Source organism: Equus caballus, chromosome 3 (genome assembly GCF_041296265.1).
Source record: "Equus caballus isolate H_3958 breed thoroughbred chromosome 3, TB-T2T, whole genome shotgun sequence".
NCBI lineage: Eukaryota > Metazoa > Chordata > Mammalia > Perissodactyla > Equidae > Equus > Equus caballus.
This window is the reverse complement of record NC_091686.1, coordinates 3,510,570-3,533,326: the sequence shown is the minus strand read 5'-3', so window position 1 is coordinate 3,533,326 and position 22,757 is coordinate 3,510,570. Positions and strand designations below refer to the sequence as shown.

General features: G+C 57.6%; 1 protein-coding gene and 1 long non-coding RNA gene across 5 annotated transcripts in view; one reads left to right on the top strand and one right to left on the bottom strand.

The window, feature by feature from the left end:
- Positions 1–1,905: 1,905 nt before the first annotated feature.
- LOC106782964 (uncharacterized) lies at positions 1,906–3,925 on the top strand. The gene is made up of 2 exons (XR_001380406.3): positions 1,906–2,464; positions 2,675–3,925. It is a non-coding gene; the product is annotated as an uncharacterized lncRNA (long non-coding RNA).
- NKD1 (NKD inhibitor of WNT signaling pathway 1) overlaps positions 3,386–22,757 on the bottom strand; it is an 85,812-nt gene continuing 66,440 nt past the window's right edge. Inside the window, exons 1-7 of one of the 4 annotated variants that reach the window (XM_070261799.1) lie at positions 21,677–21,854; positions 16,170–16,276; positions 12,761–12,856; positions 7,635–7,782; positions 7,112–7,196; positions 5,705–5,832; positions 3,386–4,937 (exon numbers count right to left, since the gene is read on the bottom strand). In XM_070261799.1, coding sequence (XP_070117900.1) covers positions 4,348–4,937; positions 5,705–5,832; positions 7,112–7,196; positions 7,635–7,782; positions 12,761–12,856; positions 16,170–16,276; position 21,677 — 1,155 coding nt within the window. In that variant the 5' untranslated portion in view covers positions 21,678–21,854 and the 3' untranslated portion in view covers positions 3,386–4,347. Of the gene's footprint in view, positions 4,938–5,704; positions 5,833–7,111; positions 7,197–7,634; positions 7,783–12,760; positions 12,857–16,169; positions 16,277–20,928; positions 21,167–21,204; positions 21,404–21,676; positions 21,855–22,757 lie in introns of those variants that run through there. The other 3 variants (XM_070261800.1, XM_070261798.1, XM_023636948.2) reach the window with 3 other exon arrangements.

The following is a 22,757-nucleotide window of genomic DNA, read 5'->3' as shown; positions in this document are numbered from 1 at the left end:
AGCCTTAACCCTCTGGCCCAGTAAGGATGTGAGCTCTAAACACTGAGAAGAGGGGAAAAGCAAAAGAATCTGCTCCCGGCTGTGTCCTTTGCCAAAAGGTGTAATTGGCACGACTGGGCATGAAGTGCTCAAGCTCCCGGGATCCCCGACCCCTGACCCTTGGAGATGAGAGCAGGCCAGGCAGCCTTGCTAGGCTGGCTGCCTCAACACACCAGACGTCCTCAGTGCCCAGTCAGGTCAGCAGAAAGGTGGCAGCCCAGCGACCAGCTAGTCCTTGTGCACACGTGTGCGTGAGGCCGGCAAAGCCAGGAGTCGGGTCTCCCCTACAGCTTCTCCAGGCCTCAGAGGAGCCCGGGACACAGAGCTCGGGGTCCTGGGGAAGCAGCAGCAGCTCCACCAGCCTGCAGGACTGTGCTCACAACCTTACCAAGGAGCATCATGGTTGGTTCCTCCCTTCCTCCCTCCCTCCCTCTTTCCCTTCCTTTTTCTCTCTCTTCTTCCTTCAACTTCTAATTATTTGGTACAACTTCTTCTAGAGGTCATTTACAATAGTGTCAACATGGAAATCACACGCCCTTGACCTCGGCAAGTCCACACTGGCCTTCTCTGTCGTCAGTGCTCCTGCTGGTGGGCACCAGGACAGGCCAGGCACAAGGACCCACGGTGGCCTAGGATGAGAGGCCCACATGCCTGTCAGGAGCAGGCGTGGCAGGTCCGCCACAGCGCCTCCAGCGAGAGAAGGCTGCACAGCTGTTAGAGACAAGGCGGCAGAGCTGTGTGACAAGGGGGCAGATCTCCAAACGCATTAGGTCACAGTGAAAAAGGGCCTCTATGAACACTATGCTACTCCTTGGGTAAAAATAAAGGGGTGGGGTGGGAAGGAGATTAAGCAGTAACTGCCGTATTTTCTTTCTTAAAAATAGATCTGAGATAAATATTGCAAAATGTCAGCATTTGTAAAGTCTGGGGGTGAGTCTGCAGTTACTGTTTCACAGTTTTCTGTTTCAAACTAAAATAGTTTTCAAAATAACAAAATTGGGGGTGGAGAGAGATGATTAGGTGGAGCACAGAGGACGTGTGGAGTGCAAGTACTCTGTATGATGTTGTAATGATGGATTGTGTCATTACACATTTGTCCAAACCTGTAGATTGTATACCACCGAGAATGACCCCTAAGGTAAACTGTGGCCTTTGGGTGACAATGACATGTCAATGTAGGTTCATCTTTGGTAAGAAATGTGGTATTCTGGTGAGTGATGTTGATAATGGGAGACACCATGCATGAGTCGGGGCAGGGGGCATATGGGAAATCTCTGTATCTTCATCTCAATTTGGCTGTGAACTTAAAACTACTCTGAAGAAATAAAGTCTTTAGAAAAAATTAACAAAATTGCAACAGGGACATACGGCACATAAATGCATCTATTCTTGTAAATAATGGCAGCTGACACTCCTAGTGCTCACGGGCCAGGCACAATTTTAACTCAAAGAATCGTCACAACCACCCTGCGGGGTAGGTCTCTTATGGTCCCCCTTTATAAAGGGGAAACTGAGGCTGGAGAGGTGCAGGTTTTCAGCTGGAGCACAGAGCTCCCAGGGGAGGGAGTCCGGCATGAGCCCAGGCAGCCTGGCACCACAGCCTGCGCTCACCACCGAGCCCCCTGACCGGCCGAGGGCACCCGGAGGGCTGGGGCCAGGGATGCCCAGGGAAGCGTGCTGCTACTGTTCACCTTTTTGTACCATTTGACTCGTTTACTCGGGCACAGGGTCCTGTTTTTGTAAGTGGTTTTTAAAAGTTAGGTAAATGCCAGTTAGCATGAAGTAAGAGAATCCTGACAGGTGCGGGCTGGGGCGACGGCTTGGAACCCGCTCTCAGGCCGAGTAAACGCTGTAAAGCCCCCAGGCCACAGAAGGGCCCCCGCGGACCGAACCCCCGGCAGCTCCAAAGCCGAGGCCGCTCCGCCCGCCATCAGCGCCCGCGCGCTCAGCTCCCCTCCGCCCCTTTCTTCCGGCACAGACCCCGCCCCCTTGTTGCAGGTTGGACATGTGACCCCAGGTGGGCCACGGTGATTGGTCTAGGGACGGGACCGGGTCTGGGATCTAAGCCCAGCCAATCAGAACCCTTCCTTGGGCTTCCCTTCGTGGAAGATCCTTTGCCATCTGCTTGTGCAGCCCAGAGTCCCGGCCTGTCCCACACCACAACAAAGTATGTGGGGTAGAAGTATAAACCCAGAGAGGGAGGGATAAGAACCAGCGAGTCTCAGCTTCGTTCACACCCTGGACGCTGTCATCGCAAAGGCAGCTCCCTCCGCCTTCCCTGGTTTGGTTGTATCCCGTCAGTTTGCACGGATCCCGACTGACAAAAGCCCACGACCATCAACGGGGGAAGCCCAAACCCAGTGGGGAAGGGATCGTGGGGAAGACTAGAGTCCCACCTCTGCCACCTGCTATGTGGTCTCAAGAGGTAAGATTAACTATACTAATCCGTTCCCAGGCACACTGGTAATTAATTAATAATACGGTGACAACAACGAAGCCCGCTGTCTTCAAAAATAACTCTTTACCCACAGCATTAAACCAAAACCAGAGGCTCTGGGAAAGGGGATGCCAGTGGGAAACCAAGCAGCAGACAGGCAGGCAGCTGGAGTCACTCTCTCTTCTTGTGTCCCTCCAGACTGACCTCCACTCTCCGCTCTACCCTGGAAGAAGTCCTGTGTGACCCTCATCAGCAGCTCTCTTGCCCTCTGGCTCCCGGGGCCTCCAGCCAATGGGGCCTCAGCAGGATGCAGGGTGGGCAGGAGAGTGAAGTCAGGATGCTGATTTCCCTGTAGGGTCCCCACAGACTGGCTGCATCCCTCCAGCGAAGGTCACCGCTCCTTCAGGCGCCCTCCCTGCCCCCACCCCTCTGTCTGCCCATGGCTCCCCCAACCCCGTCCACGCAGGGGTGGCAGTGGCGCCCGACGGTGCTGGCCCAGAATCCTGCGCTCTGTCAGGAGGCTTTCCCCACACTTTGTAAATATTCCCTGTTTAAGCTCTCCTCAAATTACCCAATTGGAGTGTGCGTCATCTATTTTTCACGGGGTTCCCGAATGGCTGATGGTCCTTTTCCTGGTCTCCCCAGGTCCTCATCAGACAAATCCTACTCTGCAGAGGACACTGGTCCAGGGTCCCAACTCTGGACACTGTCCCCATTTCCCTCCAAACTTTGGAACTCCAGCTAGCCTCTCCAAAATCTGTCCAATCTCAAACCCCAGGAAAAGGCCCCTGATGAGAAGAAGTGGCTGTTGGCCTCCAACAGACAGCGGCCCTAACAGGAGGCAGGCAGGGTCACGCCTGGGCTCAGGAAGTGTCTGGGGCAGCAAACCACCAATTTCTGTACACCAGAGAAGGTACCTGAGAGCGTATATTTATAGAAAGATACACAGAAACAGACAGATGGCATCCGGCTATAGATACAGAGAGCTCTGCTGGAGAACCACATCGGGATGCATATATTTGCCAACAGTAGAACACGAGGTTTCCGCATCTTCGGTCACAACAACACACGATTGCCTGATTTTGGAAAACCACGCTTGTTCATGTGGTTGGTTCCCTCTCCGGAGATTTCCAAAATGAGAAGGCTGGTTTCAGAGGCAGTCTTTAAATATATGTGTGTGCATCTTTCTAAAGAAGAGAGGAGACGGACGGAAAGGAGGAGGAGAAGTGTATTTTCGTGTTGTACATGGCAGAGAGATGGGACTGGTTTTGGGCAAGGGTGTGACCCCACTGGAAAGGAGTGAAAGATAACTCCAGAAAGGACAGCTAAGGTTTCTGGGTTGGAACATAGAAACACAACAGCCGGGAAAGTCGCGCGTCTGCAGTCTGCTGAAATCCCTGTGGCACGTTACAATCAGTCAAGGGCCAAATAAAATCAGAATAATACTAAGAGGTAGCAGCTGTTTGTCTTCTCGGAGATTTCGAGGGTCTCTGGAAGCTGGGCCCGGTGAGGGTGCTCTCCTGGAAGAGACGGGGCGGGGCAGAGTTCTGGCCGAGGGCTCCGGGGGCTGGGAGGGGTGTGGGCCGACCTGTGTGGAAACAGCAGCTCCAGAGCCCGAGGGAGCGCCTGCCACTTACAGGCCACTTCCAAACCCAGAGTCACTTGGGTAAGTTATGCAGTCCTCACAACATATAAATAAAAGTTTACTTCTGTGTTTCCATATATCTTCTACATGGAGGCTAGCTGAATATTAGTGGAGTAACAATAATTATTAATAACAATAATCGTCATAATAACAATAATTAATAGAATAATAATGCCTTGGGGCATGGGGAGGGGTCCTTCATCCGGCGGGCGGGCTCTGGGGGGCTCTATGTCTGGTAAAAGTGGTGGTAATGATGGTGGTGTTCGTGGTGGTGGTGATGCTCATGTCTCTGGACCGCCTGGCCAGCCTGGCTCTCGTACACCACCACGGTGGGCAGCTCCCTCACATGGTCCCGCCCCACGACAGTGCCCCCTGGGGCCAGTGGCGCCTGCAGGCCCCGGCACCCCTGCTGGCTCTCCTTGGCTCGGTGCTTGGGCTTCCTGTGCCCGAGGGGTGCCAGGGCGGGGAGGAGGGCCGGGCTGGTGGCCAGGGGGGCCGATGGGGACACCACAGGGATGGCGGGTCCCAGAGGGGGTTTGCTTCTTGCCCCTCTGGCCACGTGGCCCACACCCACACTCTTGCCCTGGGCCTTGGGGGACCTCACAAAGTGCTTACTCCCGTCCTGGGTGCCCCGGAGCCGCTGCTGGACCTCCGAGACCTTGGCGAAGGGTGCGTCAAGGAAGTGGAAGGAGGCTGGGTCCGTGCCTTGGGGCTTTCGGTGTGGGACGTGGATGGCTTCCGGCTCATGGGAGCGAGATCGAGCGGGGTTGCAGGCGCGGGGAGGCAGTTCTGATTTCTGGGCCACTGACGGGGAGCCTAGGAACCAATGCGACAGATATTTAATGAGCACCTACTGTGTGCTGGCGCTGCACCGTGCCCCAGAAGTCCCCCCACCCCCAGTTCTCCAAGGCTGACACAGGCCAGCTGTGGGTCCTCAGAGCCCGACTGCTCCCCACGGCCCGGGAGGAAGCCTCTCGGAATGGAACTCTGCCATCTGCTAAGTGGGAAGAACTGTTTCTTTGTTAGGGCTTTAAAAATAACTAATTCTCTTCCAAGAGAGACGTGAAAGAGCGAGACTGAGACACTGATCACTGTCGGAGGCCACTGGAGCACAAAGGAAATCTGCAGGCATATTCCTTACCTTACGGGGGGGTCCCATGGAGGGAGCACAGGCAGCAGCAGGAGGGGGGAGTGGGGGGCAATTATGGGGGTTCCGTCTTCATTTACCTTAGCAGGAGCTAAGATGTGAAGAGCTGATAATGACAGAGCAGCGTTTGCTTAGCAAAGTGGGTCCTCATCAGATGAAAGGCCAGAGAGGGGAACAGGGTGGGGGTGGGCGGGGTGCAGCACGGACCTATGGTTTTTCATTGTATTATAAGCCCTCTGTTACTATCTGATCTTGTTCAACTCTGTGCACGTATTACTTGAATTTTTTAAAGGTTTTTAATGTCATCTCTTCCAATAACATCTTTCACCTGTCTAATAAAAGCTCTGCCTTCCCCCAGCCCGGGGGGAACAGTGACCACGGCCCACCCGCCCGCCGCCCCCTCCCTCCCGCCTTGCAGGTGCAGGCGCCACCTTACCAGCCCCAAACTGGGAGGTGTAGTTTTCTACGCCGGCAAGATCTAAGTAGTGGTTTCTCCTCTCGATGTTCTCGTCCACGCAACGGTGGGAGCAGCCGGGCTGCTCCAGACGGCTGTCACCCTGGAACCTACCACAGGAAGGCAAGTAAGCCGGCGGGCACCCCGGTGGGGATGGCCCCACGGGCTAATTGGAAGCCACCAGGACAAATCCTTCTGGACCCTTTGTTAATTTCCTTCTGGGTCTTGGGAAGAGGGTGGGGAGGGAGGGGTCATCTTGGCACTCTGTGCCTCCATTTCCTCCCCTGCCACGGAGACACAGGCCCCCGGGAGGACTGGATGCAGACTTCGCTTTGAACAGGCCCACAGCAAAGGAGGGGGGTTACTGGTCAAAACTTGACGCCCCAAAGCCAGCCTTCAAACCATATGTTTAGGCATGTGGCCTGACTCCTGCCTGGGTCCCCAGGGGCTGCGGGCAGCAGAAGCCCCCAGACCACTGGAGTTGAGGCTGGCAGGCCCTGTAATCTGCCCAGTGTGAGTGTAAGGAGGGGGCGGGGAAAGGCTCTGCCGGGGGCCACTGTTCGCCCCCTGCAGGATTCAGGGTTCCTTCCCCTCTCTTTCAAGGGCCTCCGTGAGCTGCCTGCCCCACCACCGCCTCCCACTCACCCCAGCGAACCCCCACATCTGCAGCCAGCCTGGGTGCCTCCGGTTCTTGCCCTCTCCCCACGTCACGCTGCGTGCCCTGCTTGGACAGCCACAGCTAGTGTCTCTCCAACGCCAGCCATCTCCTGTCCACTCTCATGACAGCTCTCCTCATGGCCTCACGCCTCCTGTTTCTGTTACTGTATATTGCTGTTCACTCAGTGCTTTTCTTTAAACAGTCTCTCCGTTTTCTTCCCTCCCTCTCTTCCTTCCTTCCTTGCATTTAAAGAAATAACAACAGGTGAAGGGTAATTGCAGCATTAACAATCCCTTAGCCACAATTTAGAGATCCCAAAAGCCTGAACACGAAGGTTCTCATAACCCACTTGGCAGCCAGGCCTGCCCTGAGCGGGACTGAAGGGAGCTCGGTGAATGTGCGCATCCCTGCAGAAACACCAACGTCCCACATCCTGAGGGGCTGCCAGACCCCAAAGATAACCCACGCGCACAGGCCAGAGCGCCTTCCCAGACCCATGGGGCTGAAGGCCGAACGGCCTGGCCCGCAGCGCTCCGGGTGGGGCAGTGCGGGCTTACATTTAACTCTTTACAAACTGAGTTTGATTTTGAGCCTGTCCTCTGAAATCGCTGCCCCTGCAGCGAGCACAGACCGGAACCTCTTGCTAGAATCTCTCAGGTGCAGGCACACAGCTGGTGCCCAAGACGTGCTCAGGTGCGCTGGGCTGCCGCCTCCGCCGGTCCCCACCGTACCTGAGCGGGGCCCGCTGCTTCCTCTCCCAGCTTCGCAGCTCCTCAGTGGGCTTGGTCTCCGCTCGGGGCCTGGTGCTCTGCAGGTCTGAGACCCCCGCCCGCCCCAGACACAGCCTGGTGAGCAGCCTGCTCCCGTGCCTGCCAGCCTCCTGCCCCACCCAGGTCTTCTATGCCGCCTGGCACGCAGCCCTTGAAAGGGTCTCACAGCTCCCTGTCCCATTTACCTCCTCCCCTGGAATCACCCCCTCCGCCAGACTCCTGAGCTGGCCTTCAAGGCCCTGTGCCCCTGACCCCATCACAACACAGGCCTTTCCTGTAGCCGCTTCCACGCCCATGCCCACCCCAGCGCTCTGCTTACGCAGGGCCTTTCACCTATCCAAACCCCACTCCCTCAAAGGCCCGCTCCAATCCCACCTGTCCACAAAACCGCTCCCAGAGAAAGCCCCCAGGATGCCCGTCCACCCCTCCCGGGGGGCGCTGACCCCTCCTGAGAGCTGGACCAGAACGGCCCTCCAGCCCTCACCAGGGTGATGGAGAAGGATGCTCTTCTTGCTCTGGCTCCCATCGGGGGCCACAGTGAGCTTCACCCGCAGCGTCTTGCTGGACGTCGGGGAGTGGTTGACGGAAGAATCGACCACCTCGTAGATGGTGTGCAGCAGGCTGGTGATGTCCTGGATGGGGAGGGAAGCAGAAGCCCACACATGGCTTCAGCCACAGTGCACTTAAAACACAGGAATCAGAGGGCCTGGTGAAAGCCCTCGGGCTCCCCCAAAGCTGAGTCTAAGGACCGTAAGAGGTTCATTTGGGAGGGGATCCTAGGAAGCAGGAGCGAGTAGCAGGGAGAGCGAGTGAGCTGGAAGAACAACGGAGCTCGGGCACACTGGGGCCTCGGGAGGCACTGAGGCACACCGGGGCCTGCAGAAAACTCTCATCCCTCGCTGGGTGAGTGCCGCCCCTGGGGGTGCTACAGCCCCCAGACTTCCGGGCTGTCCTGCAAGGGCTGAGCCTGCTCCCGGGCACCAGAGAAGGCTCTTAGGGAGGGTCCCATCCATCAGAGCATCAGGTGAACTTGGAGGTGGCCAGGGAGCATTGGGGGAGGGGCATCCATAGCACCGACCTCAGGTCTGATGAGCACCTTCCGAATGAAAAGTGCAAAAGCGGATGTGTCCCTAAAGATAAACCGCCGTGAGAACTTGACCACATCTCCTCTCCTCTCCAGCCTCAGTGACCCTCAACCAGAACAGCGGTGTCCAAGCCATGCTCTCTGAGGCATCTCAGAGACTTTTAATCGGGGGATGGAGGGGTGGACCAGGTCCCCCAGCATCTGCTAAGGTTGTTTGTCTGAGGAGAGGCTTCCTGCTTCAAATGATGTTGGAAACCTCTGGAAAAGGTATTAATTAGTTCTCCATAGGTCAGGCTTACCGATCGATGGTCAGTGACTTCATGAACATGATGGACTCAGCCCTCCCTGAGGCCCCACCCATCAGCCCTCAGGCAGAGGTGACAGCACTACCATGGCCATGGGAACGGTGGGGCCACCTGGGGCCCTGTCCCACCCGAAGGAGTGGCAGCCGCCCAGCTCAGCTGACTTGCCCTGTAGCCATGAGGGCTGAGGGTCATCCCAGAGAAGCCAGCAATCCAGAATCTCCTTAAACCTTCAGAATCTTTGATACTAGCATTAATTTAATTTTCTTCAATTCTCCATTCCTCTCTCCCCCCAGCCCCTGGCAGGCATCATTCTACTTTCTGTCCCTATGAATCTGACTACTCTAGGTGCCTCATACAAGTGGAATCACACAGTATTTATCCTTTTGTGACAGGCTTATTTCACTTAGCATAAAGGCCTCAAGGATCATCCATGTTACAGCACATGTCAGAATTTCCTCCCTTTTTAAGGCTGAATAATATTCCATTGTATGTATATTCCATTTTTTTGTTTATCCATTCATCAATGAACACTGGGTTTTGGCTGTTATGAATAACGCTGCTATGAACATGAGTACAAGTATTTCTTGGAGACCCTGCTTTTAATTCTTTGGGGTATGTACCCAGAAGTCAAACTGCTGGATCATGTGGTAATTCTGTTTAATTTTTTGAGGAACTGCCATACTGTTTTCCACAGCAGCTGCACCATTTTACATTCCCACCAACAGGATATAAGAGTTCCAATTTCGCCACATCCTCATCAATACTTATTTTCCTTCTTTCTTTTTTTAATGGTAGCCGTCGTAATGGGTGTAAGGTGGTGTCTCACTGTGGTTCTTATTTGCATCTCCCTGATCATTAGAGACGCTGCACATCTCTTCACGTGCTTATTGTCCATTTGTATGTTTTCTTTGGAGAAATATCTATTTAAGCCCTTTGCCCATTTTTTGAGTTGTCTGGTTTTTTGTTGTTGAGTTGTAGAAGTTCTTTGCATATTTTGGATCTTAATCCTTCATCAGATAGATGATTTGCAGATATTTTCTCCTATTCCATAGGCTGCTTTTCACTCTGTTGACTGTGTCCTTTGATACACAGAAGTTTTTAATTTTGACATATTCCCATTTATCTACTTTTACTTTTGTTGCCTGTGCTAATTTAGTTTTTAACAAGACTCCCTTAGGGGGTCTGGGCCAGAACATCTAGGGGCTAGACTGGGATTGTGGGGGCCACTAGTTTGAGATCCAGGGTCCAGCCACTCCCTTGATGGCTCACTGGGCGATCCCAGCATCTCTGGCGAGGCCCACCGATGTCTCCTCTTCCCCCTTCTTCTCCTTCTCTCGAGCTGCTCCGCACAGCCATGTCTGCCCACTCTCTCTCTCACCATCTTAGGAAGCTCATGAAGGGGGCATCATTGTCTCTATCTTACGGATGAGGAAAGTGAGGTCCACCAGCATCGTCCACCAAGCATTGTATACCAGCCTGGGGCCCTGGTGGGTGATCCCAGTAGGTCCCAGCTGATTCAGGCTCTAAGAACAAGCGTGCTTTGGCAATCCTAGCTGGAAAATCAAGCCAGCACAAGGCTGCACTCAGGATGAGGTGCTCCTGGACATGAACTGCAGGAAAGAATGCCTGAAGGATGAACACGTACTTTCTTCTGAGTCAGGAGGTCGGCCCGGACACCAGCTCTGGGCTGCGGCTGTGGCGAGGTGGGAGCCGTCCGCCCTGGCACAGGAACACGCATGCTGATGGCCAGAGTGTAGGGGGTGGGGGGGGGTGGTGGTGGTGAGCGGTATTTATAGCCAGATTTGAGGAGTAGCTTTGGGGCTAAAAATAGACCAGGGGAAACACCAGGCTGGGTCCTCCCTCAACTGAAAGCCAAGCTCTCACTCCTCAGCAGGAGGAAGACAGGGTCCAGGGAAGGCTTTCTCCGAGGCCAGGCTGGGGCACCCTCCTTGGAAACTCCCGCTTCCTTGCTAGTTCTCTCGTTGCCAAGAGGGCAGGATGCAGAATCGGAAAGCAGTGCCTGCCCACAGGCTCTGCAAAGCCTCCAAGGGGGGCAAGCCCTTTGACGGCAGCACGGAAGGCTTCTCAGCATCTTCTGAAGCAGAAAGGAGGAAGCGAGCAGCTCCCAGAGGCAGCGATGTCTTGGCCGCTGCACATGTCAGAAGGGAGGGCGACGCCCCCACGTCCCGGAGACGCCCAGCCTGGCTGCACCCTGTACGGCCTTCACAAACAGCCAGGCCACCCAATCCAGCTCAGTTACCCAGGTTTCAAGCCTACGACACGCTTCCCTGTGAAGATAATGATACCCCGGCTGCCATTCCCAACAGGCTGGGGAGGAACAGTGGCTCCTTGCTCCAGAAAAACAGTAATCCCTCCCAGAAAGCACGGCAGCTGGAGGGGACTTGGGGGGCTCACCTAAACCATCCGCCATCTCCGCAGGGTACCATACCAGGGAGAGTCTCCACTGCTTCCCAAGCACCAGGTCCCTCTGGGGGCTCTGCCTGCCCAGAATCTACCCCCTTCCCTTAATAACTGTGCCTTGTTTATTTTGTGAGCCAAATCCATCCCTCCTCCCACTTTCAGTCTATGTGGCTCTTGCATCAAATAACTTTCCCCCACTCTGAATTAGGGGGTTCTGAGAAGATGGGACAGATGCTAAAACTGTCAGCGTTCATCTTGTTACTGCCAAGGAGAGAGCCTGACGGATAGCAGAGGAACACAGAGGGAACAGAGCCATGAAGAACACCTGGTCCTGGAGACACTGACCCTCTGGATCCAGCCATGCCTGAAGTCAGTGTCCTAGACTTCAGTTACATGAGCCGATATATTCCTTTTGGTTTTTTTTTTCCTGGGATTGTGTCATTTACATCCCAAAGAGTCCCAGATGACTATAAGTTACAGCTTCTTCCCCAACCTGTTCTAACATCCCTAAAACATGGCCTTTTCTCACCAGGTCTCCCCCTGGCAGCTTCTCCTGTACTATCTGCAGAGAAAATAGTTAGCCCTGGATAGGGAGATAAGACAGCAGCACTTAACGCTCTCTGGGACACCCCTGAAGCCCTACGTGCCGACAAGAGCCAGCCCTGCTCACCTCAGACCTCTGTGCAGATGTCTAACAGGCTGCACACCTGAACACAGGCCTCCTGGGGAGGGAGCAGGTCAGAGAGGACAGGGGAGGGAAAGAAAGAAGGAGGCAGAAGGGATGACACTGGGCCCAGGGCGAGGGGAGGCAGACACTTGGCCGCCATTCAGGCCCCCTCCACAGGCTTCCCCCAGCCCCTGGCACTGCAGCCAGGTTGCCTGCCCCCAAGGCCGGCATCACCGCCCTGCCGGCACCTGGCCGTGGCCATGTTTCCTGATGGGTAGCCCCGCACAGTCTCCTCCAGCTCCTCCAACACCCTGAGCGCACCCGCTCTGCGGTGCCCAGGACTCTCCCCGGGCTCTGCATGCTGCTCGCGGCTAAGCTCCTGCTCCCGCACTGGCTCCTCCAGAAGCCTTCCCTGGATGCTCCCGCCAGCCTCTGTCACACCATTCTGTTCATTTCCTTCACTGAACACATCCCAGTTTACAGCTGTGTGGGATCTACCACCCTCATCACACTGTCAGAGCCACAGGCTAGGAACTGTGTCGGCTGCGCCCCCCGTCCTTGTACCTACACGGTAGAGGCACACAACAGGTGCTCAATATGCAGAGGGAGGAGAGAGATGGGAGGAGGGGTGAGGGAGAGGCATGCAGAGGGGAGGGGAGGAAGAACAGGCCGTGAACAGAGCGGCTAACTGCCCTTAGGGGCGGGGTGTACCTGTGGAGGGAGTCACTGCCTGGCCTAGACTGGCTGAGGTGGGAAGTGGCCTGGGGTGGTCCCTGCCTGGGCTCAGAGCTCCAGGACCACAGAGAGAAGGAAGCAGGGCAGGACTCTGTTGGGGTCCAGGGTCCTCCTCCAGGGAGGCCTCAGGGCTCTGCGCCTGCCTCCCGCCCCTTCCCCAGCGAGGGAGGAGCCCGGCCGGCCCCTTCCTCTCTGTCACCTCTCCTTGCTCACCGGGCAGCTCTGGGAGCCCCTCCAGGTCGCCCTGAAGCTGCAGCAGCCTCCGCCCGTCTTCCCCCTCACAGCTGCCTGTCAGCCTGCCCTCAGCAGCCAGAGCCACTTCAGGAGAAGGGGCTGGGCAGTGGTGGTCGCAGAATGAATGTTCCTGTGCCTGGGGGAGGCCAGGCGGGCACACTCACCTCGCGGGTGACCTTGCCATTGTTGTCAAAGTCATACAGGGTGAAGGTCCACTCCTGCCGGCTGTCCTCTTCCACGGACACGTCACACTGTAGCTCCTGGACACAAGCAGACAACACACGGGCGTGGCTGGTCACCCAGAGGCTGTGACACCTGGAGGCCGGGCCACGGGGCTGCGGCCTCGCTGGCCCCCCAGACCTTGTGTGAAGGAAAAGCACAATGAACAAGACATGACGAGCCAGAGAGAGGCCAGGCCGGGCAGGAGAGGGGGCAGGAGAGGGGACGGGAGGTTTGGCTTGGGAAGAGACGCCGGCAGGGGTGCCAGACAGTCCCTGGGTCTTCGAAGGCAAAGGAAACACAAGGGGGAGAGGTCTGAGGGGAGGCTTTGCGGCCTCAGGAAGACTGAACTTGGGCCAAGGGCTAGAAGCACCTGGAAGACACAGGGAACAGTAACTTGGGAAGCCATGGGGGGACTCCCAGGGTGGCACCTGACCTGGAGGCAGGTGAGGGTAACAAGTAAGAGCCAGAGTTAGCCCCAAGTGCCAGCCCCTGCATGGCCCTCCACAGCTGCGTGACCCTAGGTGTGTCTTCTCTGTGCCTCCGTTTCCCCTCGTGTAAATTATGGAACATGACAGCATTGACCTCATCAGGTTGTTGGGAGCACTCACTGGCCCACGCCCTCAGTCCACCAGTGCTCCCCTGCAGTGGCTGAGGTAGACAGTGCCTGACCGCGGCTCCGAGGGCAGCCCTGAGAGCCGGGGACTGAATGCCCAGGCGAGACCTGATGGAGGGAGGGGCCGAGCCAGTGGATGAGACCCCAGCCTCCTTGCCCCAACAGGGGGCAAATCTGAGTGCACTCCGCATGGCTCTCGGAGGGTCCCCAGGACTGAGGCCCAGCTGCCCTGGTGGTGATCTACTCTTTAACCTCTTACTGGCTTCCCTCCTTCCCTGCTCCCTGAGTGACCTCCCAGGTCCTCGCCCAGGGTCTGCTCTGGGGAACTGGAAGCAGGTATGGGAACTGCTTGACACAAAAAAGCCCAATTAATGGGACAGCTGCTATTGTCTTTGCTGTAACGATTAAGAGACCAATGACTTCATTATCACTGCTCACACCACCCGAGGTGTCCAGCCACAGGGATTCTGGGAAGTGTGAGCTGAGTCACGGGCATTACATATGCAGGGGCTGGTGGAACACCAGACGGAGAGTTCTAGGAAGGATGGCCATTTGGGGAAGGAGATTCCACAAAGGGCCTTAACGATGCATAAGATCGACAAAAACAAGCAAAGGCGCTCCCAGACCACCTGCTCCACGTCTGGCCTCGGCCCACCCCTCCTTTCGCCACTCCCAGACTGGCCCAGCATGAGGGCACGCTCAGGCCCCGAGAGAGGAGTGGTGCCCAGTCTCTGACCCGGCGGGCGTGTGCCCCTGCTCGGCCTCCATGGTTCCCAGCCGGCCCCCCAGCGGTTCTCAGGTGGCCCACGCTGAGTTCAAAGTCAGCCTTCCCTCAGTTGTGACATGCCTGTCTGGTGTCTGCCAAGCGCCCGCTCTGCTCTCCGAGGCACCGTTGCACATGGTGCAGCACCCACCCGGCACACGTCCACATGCACGCGTGCACACACGCTCACACACAGCATCTACATGACTCCCTCTCCCGGCCCCGCACTGGGCTCCACAGACAGCTGGGGCTGGAAGTTCAAAAACTCGAGTTGAGTAACTCTCCCACATCTATCGCGTGCATCTTCTTGTCCCTCCACCTGGACTTTCAGGTGAGCCCCCTCATGGACCATGGAGGGGTCCCAGGCTATGAGCCAGCCCCTTTCCAGACACAGACCCACTGGGGCTTCCAGGGAGGCGAGCCGTCAGCCTGGGCTTCCCTCTGCTGCTGGGCTCGGCCCTCGGCCTTTCCAGGCACCCCCAGAAGACCTGCAGGACACAGGTGGGCTCAGGAAGAAGCTAGCAAGCCCAGCTCCTCAACTGGATGCTGCCTGCCCCGCTCAGCTCCTGCGCTGAGGGCCTCGGTGACCCGTCTTACTCCCTTTCCGGTGTCACCACCCCTCAGTCCCACCCTCCCCACGCAAGCCACACAATGCAGCCTGTCATTCCCACATAACAAAAGCCTCCAGGTCTTTGCTCCTGCTCGCCCATCGCCCATCGGCCCAAAGTGCCCTCGTTCTCCCAAAGGCTCCCTGTGCATCCCCTCTCCCCACTCTTCCTCCTCTGCTCAGCAGCCCCTCGCCTTCCCCCGCCTCCGCCTGCAGCCACTGCTCCCTCCGGGGGCGCCGCACAGAGGGTCTGGAACCGCCGGCGTGTCCCCCAGCCGCACCCCTCTGGCCTGACTTGGGTGACCCCACCCCGTGCTCTCAGATCCCCATCACACCCACGACTGTGCCCTTTCTGGGTCTGGGTCACTCATCTGCCCCCTCACCACACTGTGCTCCCTGAGGGTAGGAATGGCACCCAGGTCACTGCTGGGTCCCCTGGCAAGCAGCAGGTGTCCATCAACATTCATCAGAAGGAAGAAGGAAAGTGTTTACTCGGTATTGGACGCCCTCGTACGCACTTGAGAAGCATTAACTCAACATGCCTACACCATCCCGCTAAGACACGTATTGTTCCTATCCCCAGTTCACAGGGCAGGCGAGTGAGGCAGCAGCCCAGCTGGGATCTGAAGCCGGCCCGCGGCTCCAGAGCCGCACCCTGTGGGCTCATGAAGGAAGACGGAGGAGGAGGGAGGGAGAGAACAAGGAGAGTGGACAGGAGCGTCAGCTCCAAGCGGCAGGCCTGGGTCTCGCTCTCAGCACCTGGCCCTGTGCCTGGGCACAGAAGGAGCTTCATATACTGTCCAGGGGGTGGGGCAGGATGCACAGGCTGTGAGTTCCCGGAGGTCACGTCCTTTAGGTTGTCGACTGTGTGGGGAAACTGAGTCCCATATAGAGTCAGGGACCTGCCCAAGGCCTCCTGCCTCCTGGCTGTCCATGCCACCCGAGTCCCCATATGTTCCCCAGAACAGCCTCGGGAGGTGGAAGAAAAAGTTTCTTTCACCACTGGGGAAACTGAGGCCCAGAGAGGAAGACGGTCACCCAGCGTAGTAACAGCAGTGCCAGGGCCAGAGTGCTGCCTCCCCTGGTCCACTCTCATGTTCCTCCCCCAGACTACGGGCCACAGCCCAGTGGGATCCTCTGGCCACCACCCCACACTGAGAGGCAGGGGCCAGGGCTGAGAGGGCGGGCAGCAGGGGGCCCTCGGGGCCCGTGCTGACGCTGCAGGAGGAGCCTGCCACACAGGGCGGCTGTGCACGCAGGAGGTGAGGGGCCTTCACACCCCGTGGGCCTCAGCTTCCCTCCTTGAAAACCACCCCCGAGAAGAGAAAACCCTTCTCTCCAGGGCCCAGCCCCAGGAAAGGCGCCTACCTCAAATTTCAGCTGCTTCCTGGAGCCCGGGCAAGAGTCACTCGACTTCTCCATCCTCTTCTCATCTCCGCTGGCCAGCGCGCCCGGCTTCTCGGGGGGCAGGGCCACTGTGCGGGGAGGCAAGCAAGCAGCATGAGGAGGAGAGTGCGGGGCCTCGCCACGGCCGACGCCCGCTGGACTGCAGGGCCACCGCGTCGCTGGGGCTTTGGCTGGGGCCCGCGTGGAGGACCGCCAGGGTGCTGGGCCCCTTCCTGTCCTGCCTGTTTGCTGGAGTCAAAACCGCTCTGCTCTCTAGCCTCTGGTAACGTCTGGGGCTGCCCCAGGCGAGACCCCTTCCCAGGGTGTGTCCACGCTGGCCACACAGGTTACCCCGGAGGGCCTCTCAGGCCTGCATCCTCTGCTCTGACTGCAGCCCAGAGAAGCAGCCTGCAGCCCCTGGGCAGTGTCAGGCCAAAGGGCAGGTGGATGAGGGCAGAGGGCAGCTCTTGGAGCCCCGAGATGGGGCTTGTGGCCTACGGGCATTTTCTGCGCAGCCTCGCTGTCTTCCGTGCTGACATCCCGGCCTCCTCAACAACGCGCCTGCCCAGGCCCAGCAGACAGCACATTGGTGGGGGACAGGAGGAGCGACAGAAACCAAGCTCAGCCGAGGGGGCGAACGAAGGGCACATGCGTGCATCGGCACAGGCACGCGCACACTGGGACCTTCAGGAGCGAGCTCACCCTGTGCCTTTCATTCGGCCTCTGCTCATCTAGGGGGTCCTTCCCTTGCCAAAGGGCATGGTCCTTTGTGTGGCCTTCCAGGAGCAGTGGGAGGGAGGGTGTGAAAGCCCATGATGTAAGGAGACCATTTCCCATGAGTACCCCCAGGAGGTGCAGGCTGGGCAGCCCAGGGCGGCGGCCCTTGTCCCTGACCAAGGGCCCAGCCAAGAGGCTCCATCCAATCTTCAAAGGTCTCACTGGTCTCCTGCGGCCCCTTCTGCCCATTTCCTCTGGGCCTGATGAGGGGACTCAGGTCTGCCCGGGCCGCGCTTCTCCAGAACGTGTTCACAGCCCCTCTCTCACTGGACCCCTCAGCTGTCCTGGGGCAAGGATGCCATCGTCCTGTTTCACAGGCCAGCAGACCGAGCCTGGCTCCCGCTCGAGGGCCCGAGGGTGGCCCAGGAGGGCCATGTGGGGAGCTGAGATGCCCGGACAGCAGCCCCAGCCATGGGTGGCCTTTCTCGGGAAGTTGGGGGACTGGAGAAGTGAGGCCACCAGGCCAGGAAACGAAGTGGGGGCTTGGCATGTCCCTGGACCATACCCCTCCTCACACCCCCCAGCTTTGCAGGACACAGGAGTGGCTGCAGGGGACAGATGGCCGGGGCTCCCCATTTGGGCCTGGGCCCCCGCCCTCTTGCTCCACTCCTGTCCGGGCCCAGGGCCCTCTTCCCGGTAGCTATCTGAGGCACTCCGGCGGCGCCCTCACACCATGCTGGCCTCCACGAGTAACGATGAGCCCATGACCTCCTGCAGCACCAGGCCCAACGCAGCACTGACTGAACACCGCTGTCCATCGGCTCACTGTCCTCACCGTGGCCCTGTGAGACAGGCACTACCAGCAGCTCCACTTTCCAGGTGGGAAACTGAGGCACGGAGAGGCTGAGTGCTTTGCTAGTAAATGACAGGGCTGGGATTTGAACCCAAGTGGCCTGACCGGCGCATGACCACTCCGCTGGGCGGCCCCGCGTGCTGTTACGGGTGTGGCCTCTCTCAGCTCGCCTGAGAGAGGGTGGTCTCCACTTGGGTCCTGATCCCTCCTCCACGTGTGGCCCAGGGCAGGTCACAGAACTTCTCTAGACGTCTGTTTCCCCAACTGTAAATGGCGATGCGAGTCCCCTCCCAGAGGATTCTGTGTGGCTCCAAGAGCTATGATGGGAGAGGGCTAGCGGCCCCGGGTCCAGCACACGGGGCCCCCGGCCAGTGGTAGGAACAGTCAGGGAATGAGGTCCCCTTCCCATTTAATTTTTGGGAATCAGGACAGTTGTTCTAAAAGTGTTCTAAAACCTGAGGCTTTTGGAAAACACACAGACACAAAAGCATCATATCACAGGCAGCCAGCTCAGGGTGGGGAGCAAGACAAGGGAGGAGGAGAGAAAGATAAGGATGCTCCGGGTCACCAGTCCAGGCAGGCGGGGACAGGAAGGCCACGGCGGCGACTGGCTGGCCCAGCTCTGTCCGCAGCACCCCTCTCGGCTGGGCCTGGGGGCTGGGGCAGCCAGGCCTGGGTGCCCCCTTCCTTCTCTTCATCCAGGGCCCACCCAGCGGGATAGGGGGAGCGCCCAGACCACGGTGCACCCACAGCAAGGCAACAAGTCCCTAGAGCTGTCAGGGGCTCGGGCCAGAGGCCCCGTCTCAGTCACAGACCCAGCTCCTCCCTGGTGGTCTCACGGATCGAGGTGATCCTCGGAGACGTCCCTGGAGCTGGCACTTGGCATCGTCCCACTGAGGTGGCTGTCAGTGGAGGGTCCTGACACTGCCCACTTCTGATGCAGCACATAAAACCCAGTCCTGCCCTTCCTGCTCCTCCAAAGCAAACAGCTGGACAGCTGGGGGTGCCCCACTCCAGGATGACGCTGAGCCCGGGGAAGTCAGCTGGGGGGTTAGCCAGTGACCAAGGACAGCCAAGCACGCAGCCTGGGCCACCCTGACTCCTCCATCCTAAATCCACTGGTGTCCTGCTGGGCCAGAGCTGTCCCTATCATGGGACCAGACAGGGTGCAGTGCACAGCACCTCTACCAGACCACAAAGCAGAGGCACTACTGTGATCCCCATTTGAAAGATGATAAAATGAGACAGAAAGGTCTAGAGGTTTCTCTGGGCAAGTCAGGGAGCCGCGTCTCTGCCCATTCCCAGCACAAGGGCAGCCCTCGGCTCTGGAAGGCCCCAGCATCTCCAGTGGGTGCAGCCAAGCTCGGCGGAGTGTCCCGGTTGACAGAGCACATCTGGACTCTCATTCTGGGTTCAGACCAGGACTCTGGCATTGACTAGCCTGGGCAGCCTCGGGCAAGGCGCTTGACTTCTCTGGGTCTCAGTCCCCTCTTCTGTGAAATGGAGATGAAACGGTCTTTCCCTCACAGGGCTACTGGGAGGGGCAATGAGAAAAGTGCCTCTTAGCACAGTGGCCTGCAGGCAGGGGTGCTCAATAAATGCTGGCTTTGCAAAAGATGTAGATGACGGGCTTCCCAGCTGACGGCCCAGATCCGAAGGATGCCCCTACCCCAGAGCTGCCCCGCTGGAGAAAGCACCGTGCTGTCACGGCCTGCAACATCCTCTATCCACTCACCACCCCAGCACCGGAGAAGAAAAAGAAAAAGAAGAAAGAAAAACAAAGGCCAGCTCCATCTTCAAAGCTGCGGCTCCCTCCGCAGAGGTCCTGGCTGGAGATGTAAGCCGGCCAGCCTTATCGCAACCCAACTGCAAGTTCAAAGGGAAGTTATCAGAAAACCACCTTCAGGTTCATGGTTGCCTTTCAAGTTCCACTTGACAAAACCCAAAGAAAAGAAACCTCTGTCCCTGCCCTCTCCTTCTCGGGAGCAGCCCTCCGCCCCTCGCACGCGGACAGCCTGTCCTCCCTCAGGTCCTCCCCGCCTCCCTGCCTTCTGCTCTCCCGGGCAGGTGGGAAGCATCTCCCCTGACCCTGCACCCTCTTCCTGTGTCTTCTCCAAAGACCAGGTGGCCTGGATGGTCCTCTCTTCACCAGCGGGTCCCTCATCCCATCCCAGCTTAGGAAACCACCCAGAGGCCCACAGGGGTGGGGGGGGGGGGTCCCTTCCCAGCATGGGGCTGGGCACAGACGGGTAGCAGGACTGAGAGCTGTCCTGCCCTGGGGCCCCGGGGCCAGGAACAAGGACAGGCAGAACCACTTTGCCCCCACCAAAGAAGGCCTTTCACCCCCTCACTGACCCCACCCAACGGCCAGAAGACGTGGCAGATAATCGATCAGAAAGCCACGCAGACCCCAATGCCAGGGGCCGGGCCCTGCTTCCGTATGTACCTCTGAAACCAAACCGCCACCTGCTCCAGCCATCCCTGCGCAGAACACCCCCCAGCCCCCCACTCCCCACCCCCCGCACTGCCAGGCTCACAGGCAGGCAGGAGAAGAACGAACGGTGCTCGCCGCCGGCTGCCCAGGTCCAGCCGACCGGCACAGGGGAGGATACTTTGTCGAAGTGGGTTTGGTACCAGGGCCCGAGCCCATTCTCTGTCTCTTCCTCCCGTTCAGCCCAGCGATATTCTTCCCAGAGCTGATTTTTGGGGGGCATAATTTCAGGGGACTGATCACCCTTCAATTGCAAGTCACAGTAACAACAGGAGATACTGCTCATTTGAAAGAAGAAGGGAAACAGGAGACCAGGAAGGAGAAAAAGGAAGGGAAGGGAGAGAGGAAGGAGGAAGGAGAGCCTCTCTCTGGCCTCTGAGGCCCGTCTGGGAGACCCAGAGCAGGGCTCGGCAAACTGCCCTGTGAGCCAAACCCGGCCCACCACCTGCTTTTGTAAATAAAGCTTTACTGGGACACAGTCATGCTCACACACATTGTCTACGGCTGCTTCCCAACACCAACAGAGACCGTATGGCCCACAGATCTTAAAATATGTACTCTCCTGGAGCTTTTCAGAGTTTGTGAACGGTGCTTCGGTAAATGGAGCCCACCACCCCCACCAGGGTACGTACTTAAAAGCAGAGTGCAGGCTGGATTTCACCTGCTGCTCACATGCTTACCAGAAACCCTTGTGCAGTACACAACCTGCCCAACCATACACAGTAGCCATGGAAGAAAGAAAATGTCAACTCTGCTTTCTTAAAACCAATTTTGAGCCCAGACGAGTCTGGGGGCAGTGTATGGAACTCCTTCTGTTTGGAAGCTGCTCCCTGTCCCTCCTCACACCACGGCCACGAGGAGCCGGAGGGCTGTGTTTATCAGATGATGGTTCTCTCCCACATTAGCTCCCAACCTGGCATCTGTCCACCCCAGCAACTGCAGATTAAATGCCTTACTTGACCATCTTCACCCGGCTCCCTTTGATGTTCCCTTCTCAAGCTTCAAAATACCTTTTGGAGGGAGATCAGACAGCATTAAACAGAATTACTAATTAATTAAGCAAAGTTAAATTTTAAACACTGTTTGTTGTGTTAGCCAAAAGCCTGAACAGAACAGACTTTTTTCCTCCGCTGAGATCAAAGACAGCCTCTTCCTTCTCCCCTCCCCCAGTTTAAAAAAAGAGGAAGGGGGAGGACAAGAAAAAGAGGGGGGGGGAGAGAGAGAGGGAGAGAGGGAGAGATGGAGAGAGGGAGAGAGGGAGAGAGGGAGGGGGGGAGGGAGGGAGAGAGAGGGAGGGAGAGAGAGGGAGGGAGGGGGGAGAGAGAGAGGGAGAGAGAGAGAGAGAGAGAAGAGCTTGAGGGGAGAAGGGGGAAATGCCTGAATGCCCAGCGCCCCACCCCCACCACAGGCCCAGCATCCCAGGCTCACTTAGGACCCCATGCTGGGAGAGGCATGGCCACTTTCTGGAGACTGTTTATCCTGGCAGGTAGCAGTGACCAGGGAGCAGGGTGGCACAGCCCAGCCAGGCGGAGCTGCCAACAGCTGGTGCCACCCAAGCAGCATGGGAAGAAGGACCAGAAAAGCCCTCCTGCAGCCCCGCCCTCCTGAGCAGGAAGAGCAGCTCAGGGTTCTGCCCCTGGGCTTGGGGTCGGGGTCACTTGGGGTCGTTGGGAGCCTGGCTCTGGGAAGCAGACTGTGCTCTCCAGCAGTCCAGGAGGCGCCGTTAAAATGCTTTAATTATTTAATTAAAATGCATTAATGTTGCTTATGATGCTTTTTGGGCAGATGGCAGAAAGGTGTCTCGAGGAGGCCCCTTTTCTATTTGCACAATCGCAGAGAGCTGGCTGAGCCCATTCAGCCTAGCACCTTATTCCCTACGGTCCCATCTGGGATCTTTGGATTGACTCACAGGAGCCTGCCACATCCATGCAGACAGAAGGCAGGTTTCTTGAGAGCCGGAGCCCCATCGGCAACCACCCCTGGTCGCCCACAGTATCCAGAGCACACCATGCGTGCACAGAGCAGACATCCCACCGCAGTGTGCAAAACTGCGCCACCTCCCACAGGAGACACGAGGAAGGCTGCAGGCCTAACACACCACAGATCCTGCAGGACCGAGGCTGGGAACTGGCAAGGCGGGGGGGGGGGGCTGAAAACGGGTAGGTCTTTTCCTGACTCCCAGACTTAGGCTAAAATCTAGACCTTGGATGATATCAGCAAATGCCAGCGTATTTTAACACAATCCAGAAAGGCCTGGTTGACATTAAGCTTTGGAAGAAGAGACAAATTTGAGACACAGTTATGACGACATCAGAAGGCCTGAAATCACTGACACTCAAAGGCAGGCAGACGCCTCTCTCAGCCCGGCTACCTGGTGAGCTCTCTGTTGCTGCGACAGGAGACAACACAAGCCAGAGCCTCCTCGCTGGAGTTTGGACACTGGCCCTAAAGTGCCCGCAGCCTTTCTCGAGTGTCCACGTGCAGATGACCTGCTGCAAATCTTTCAGTC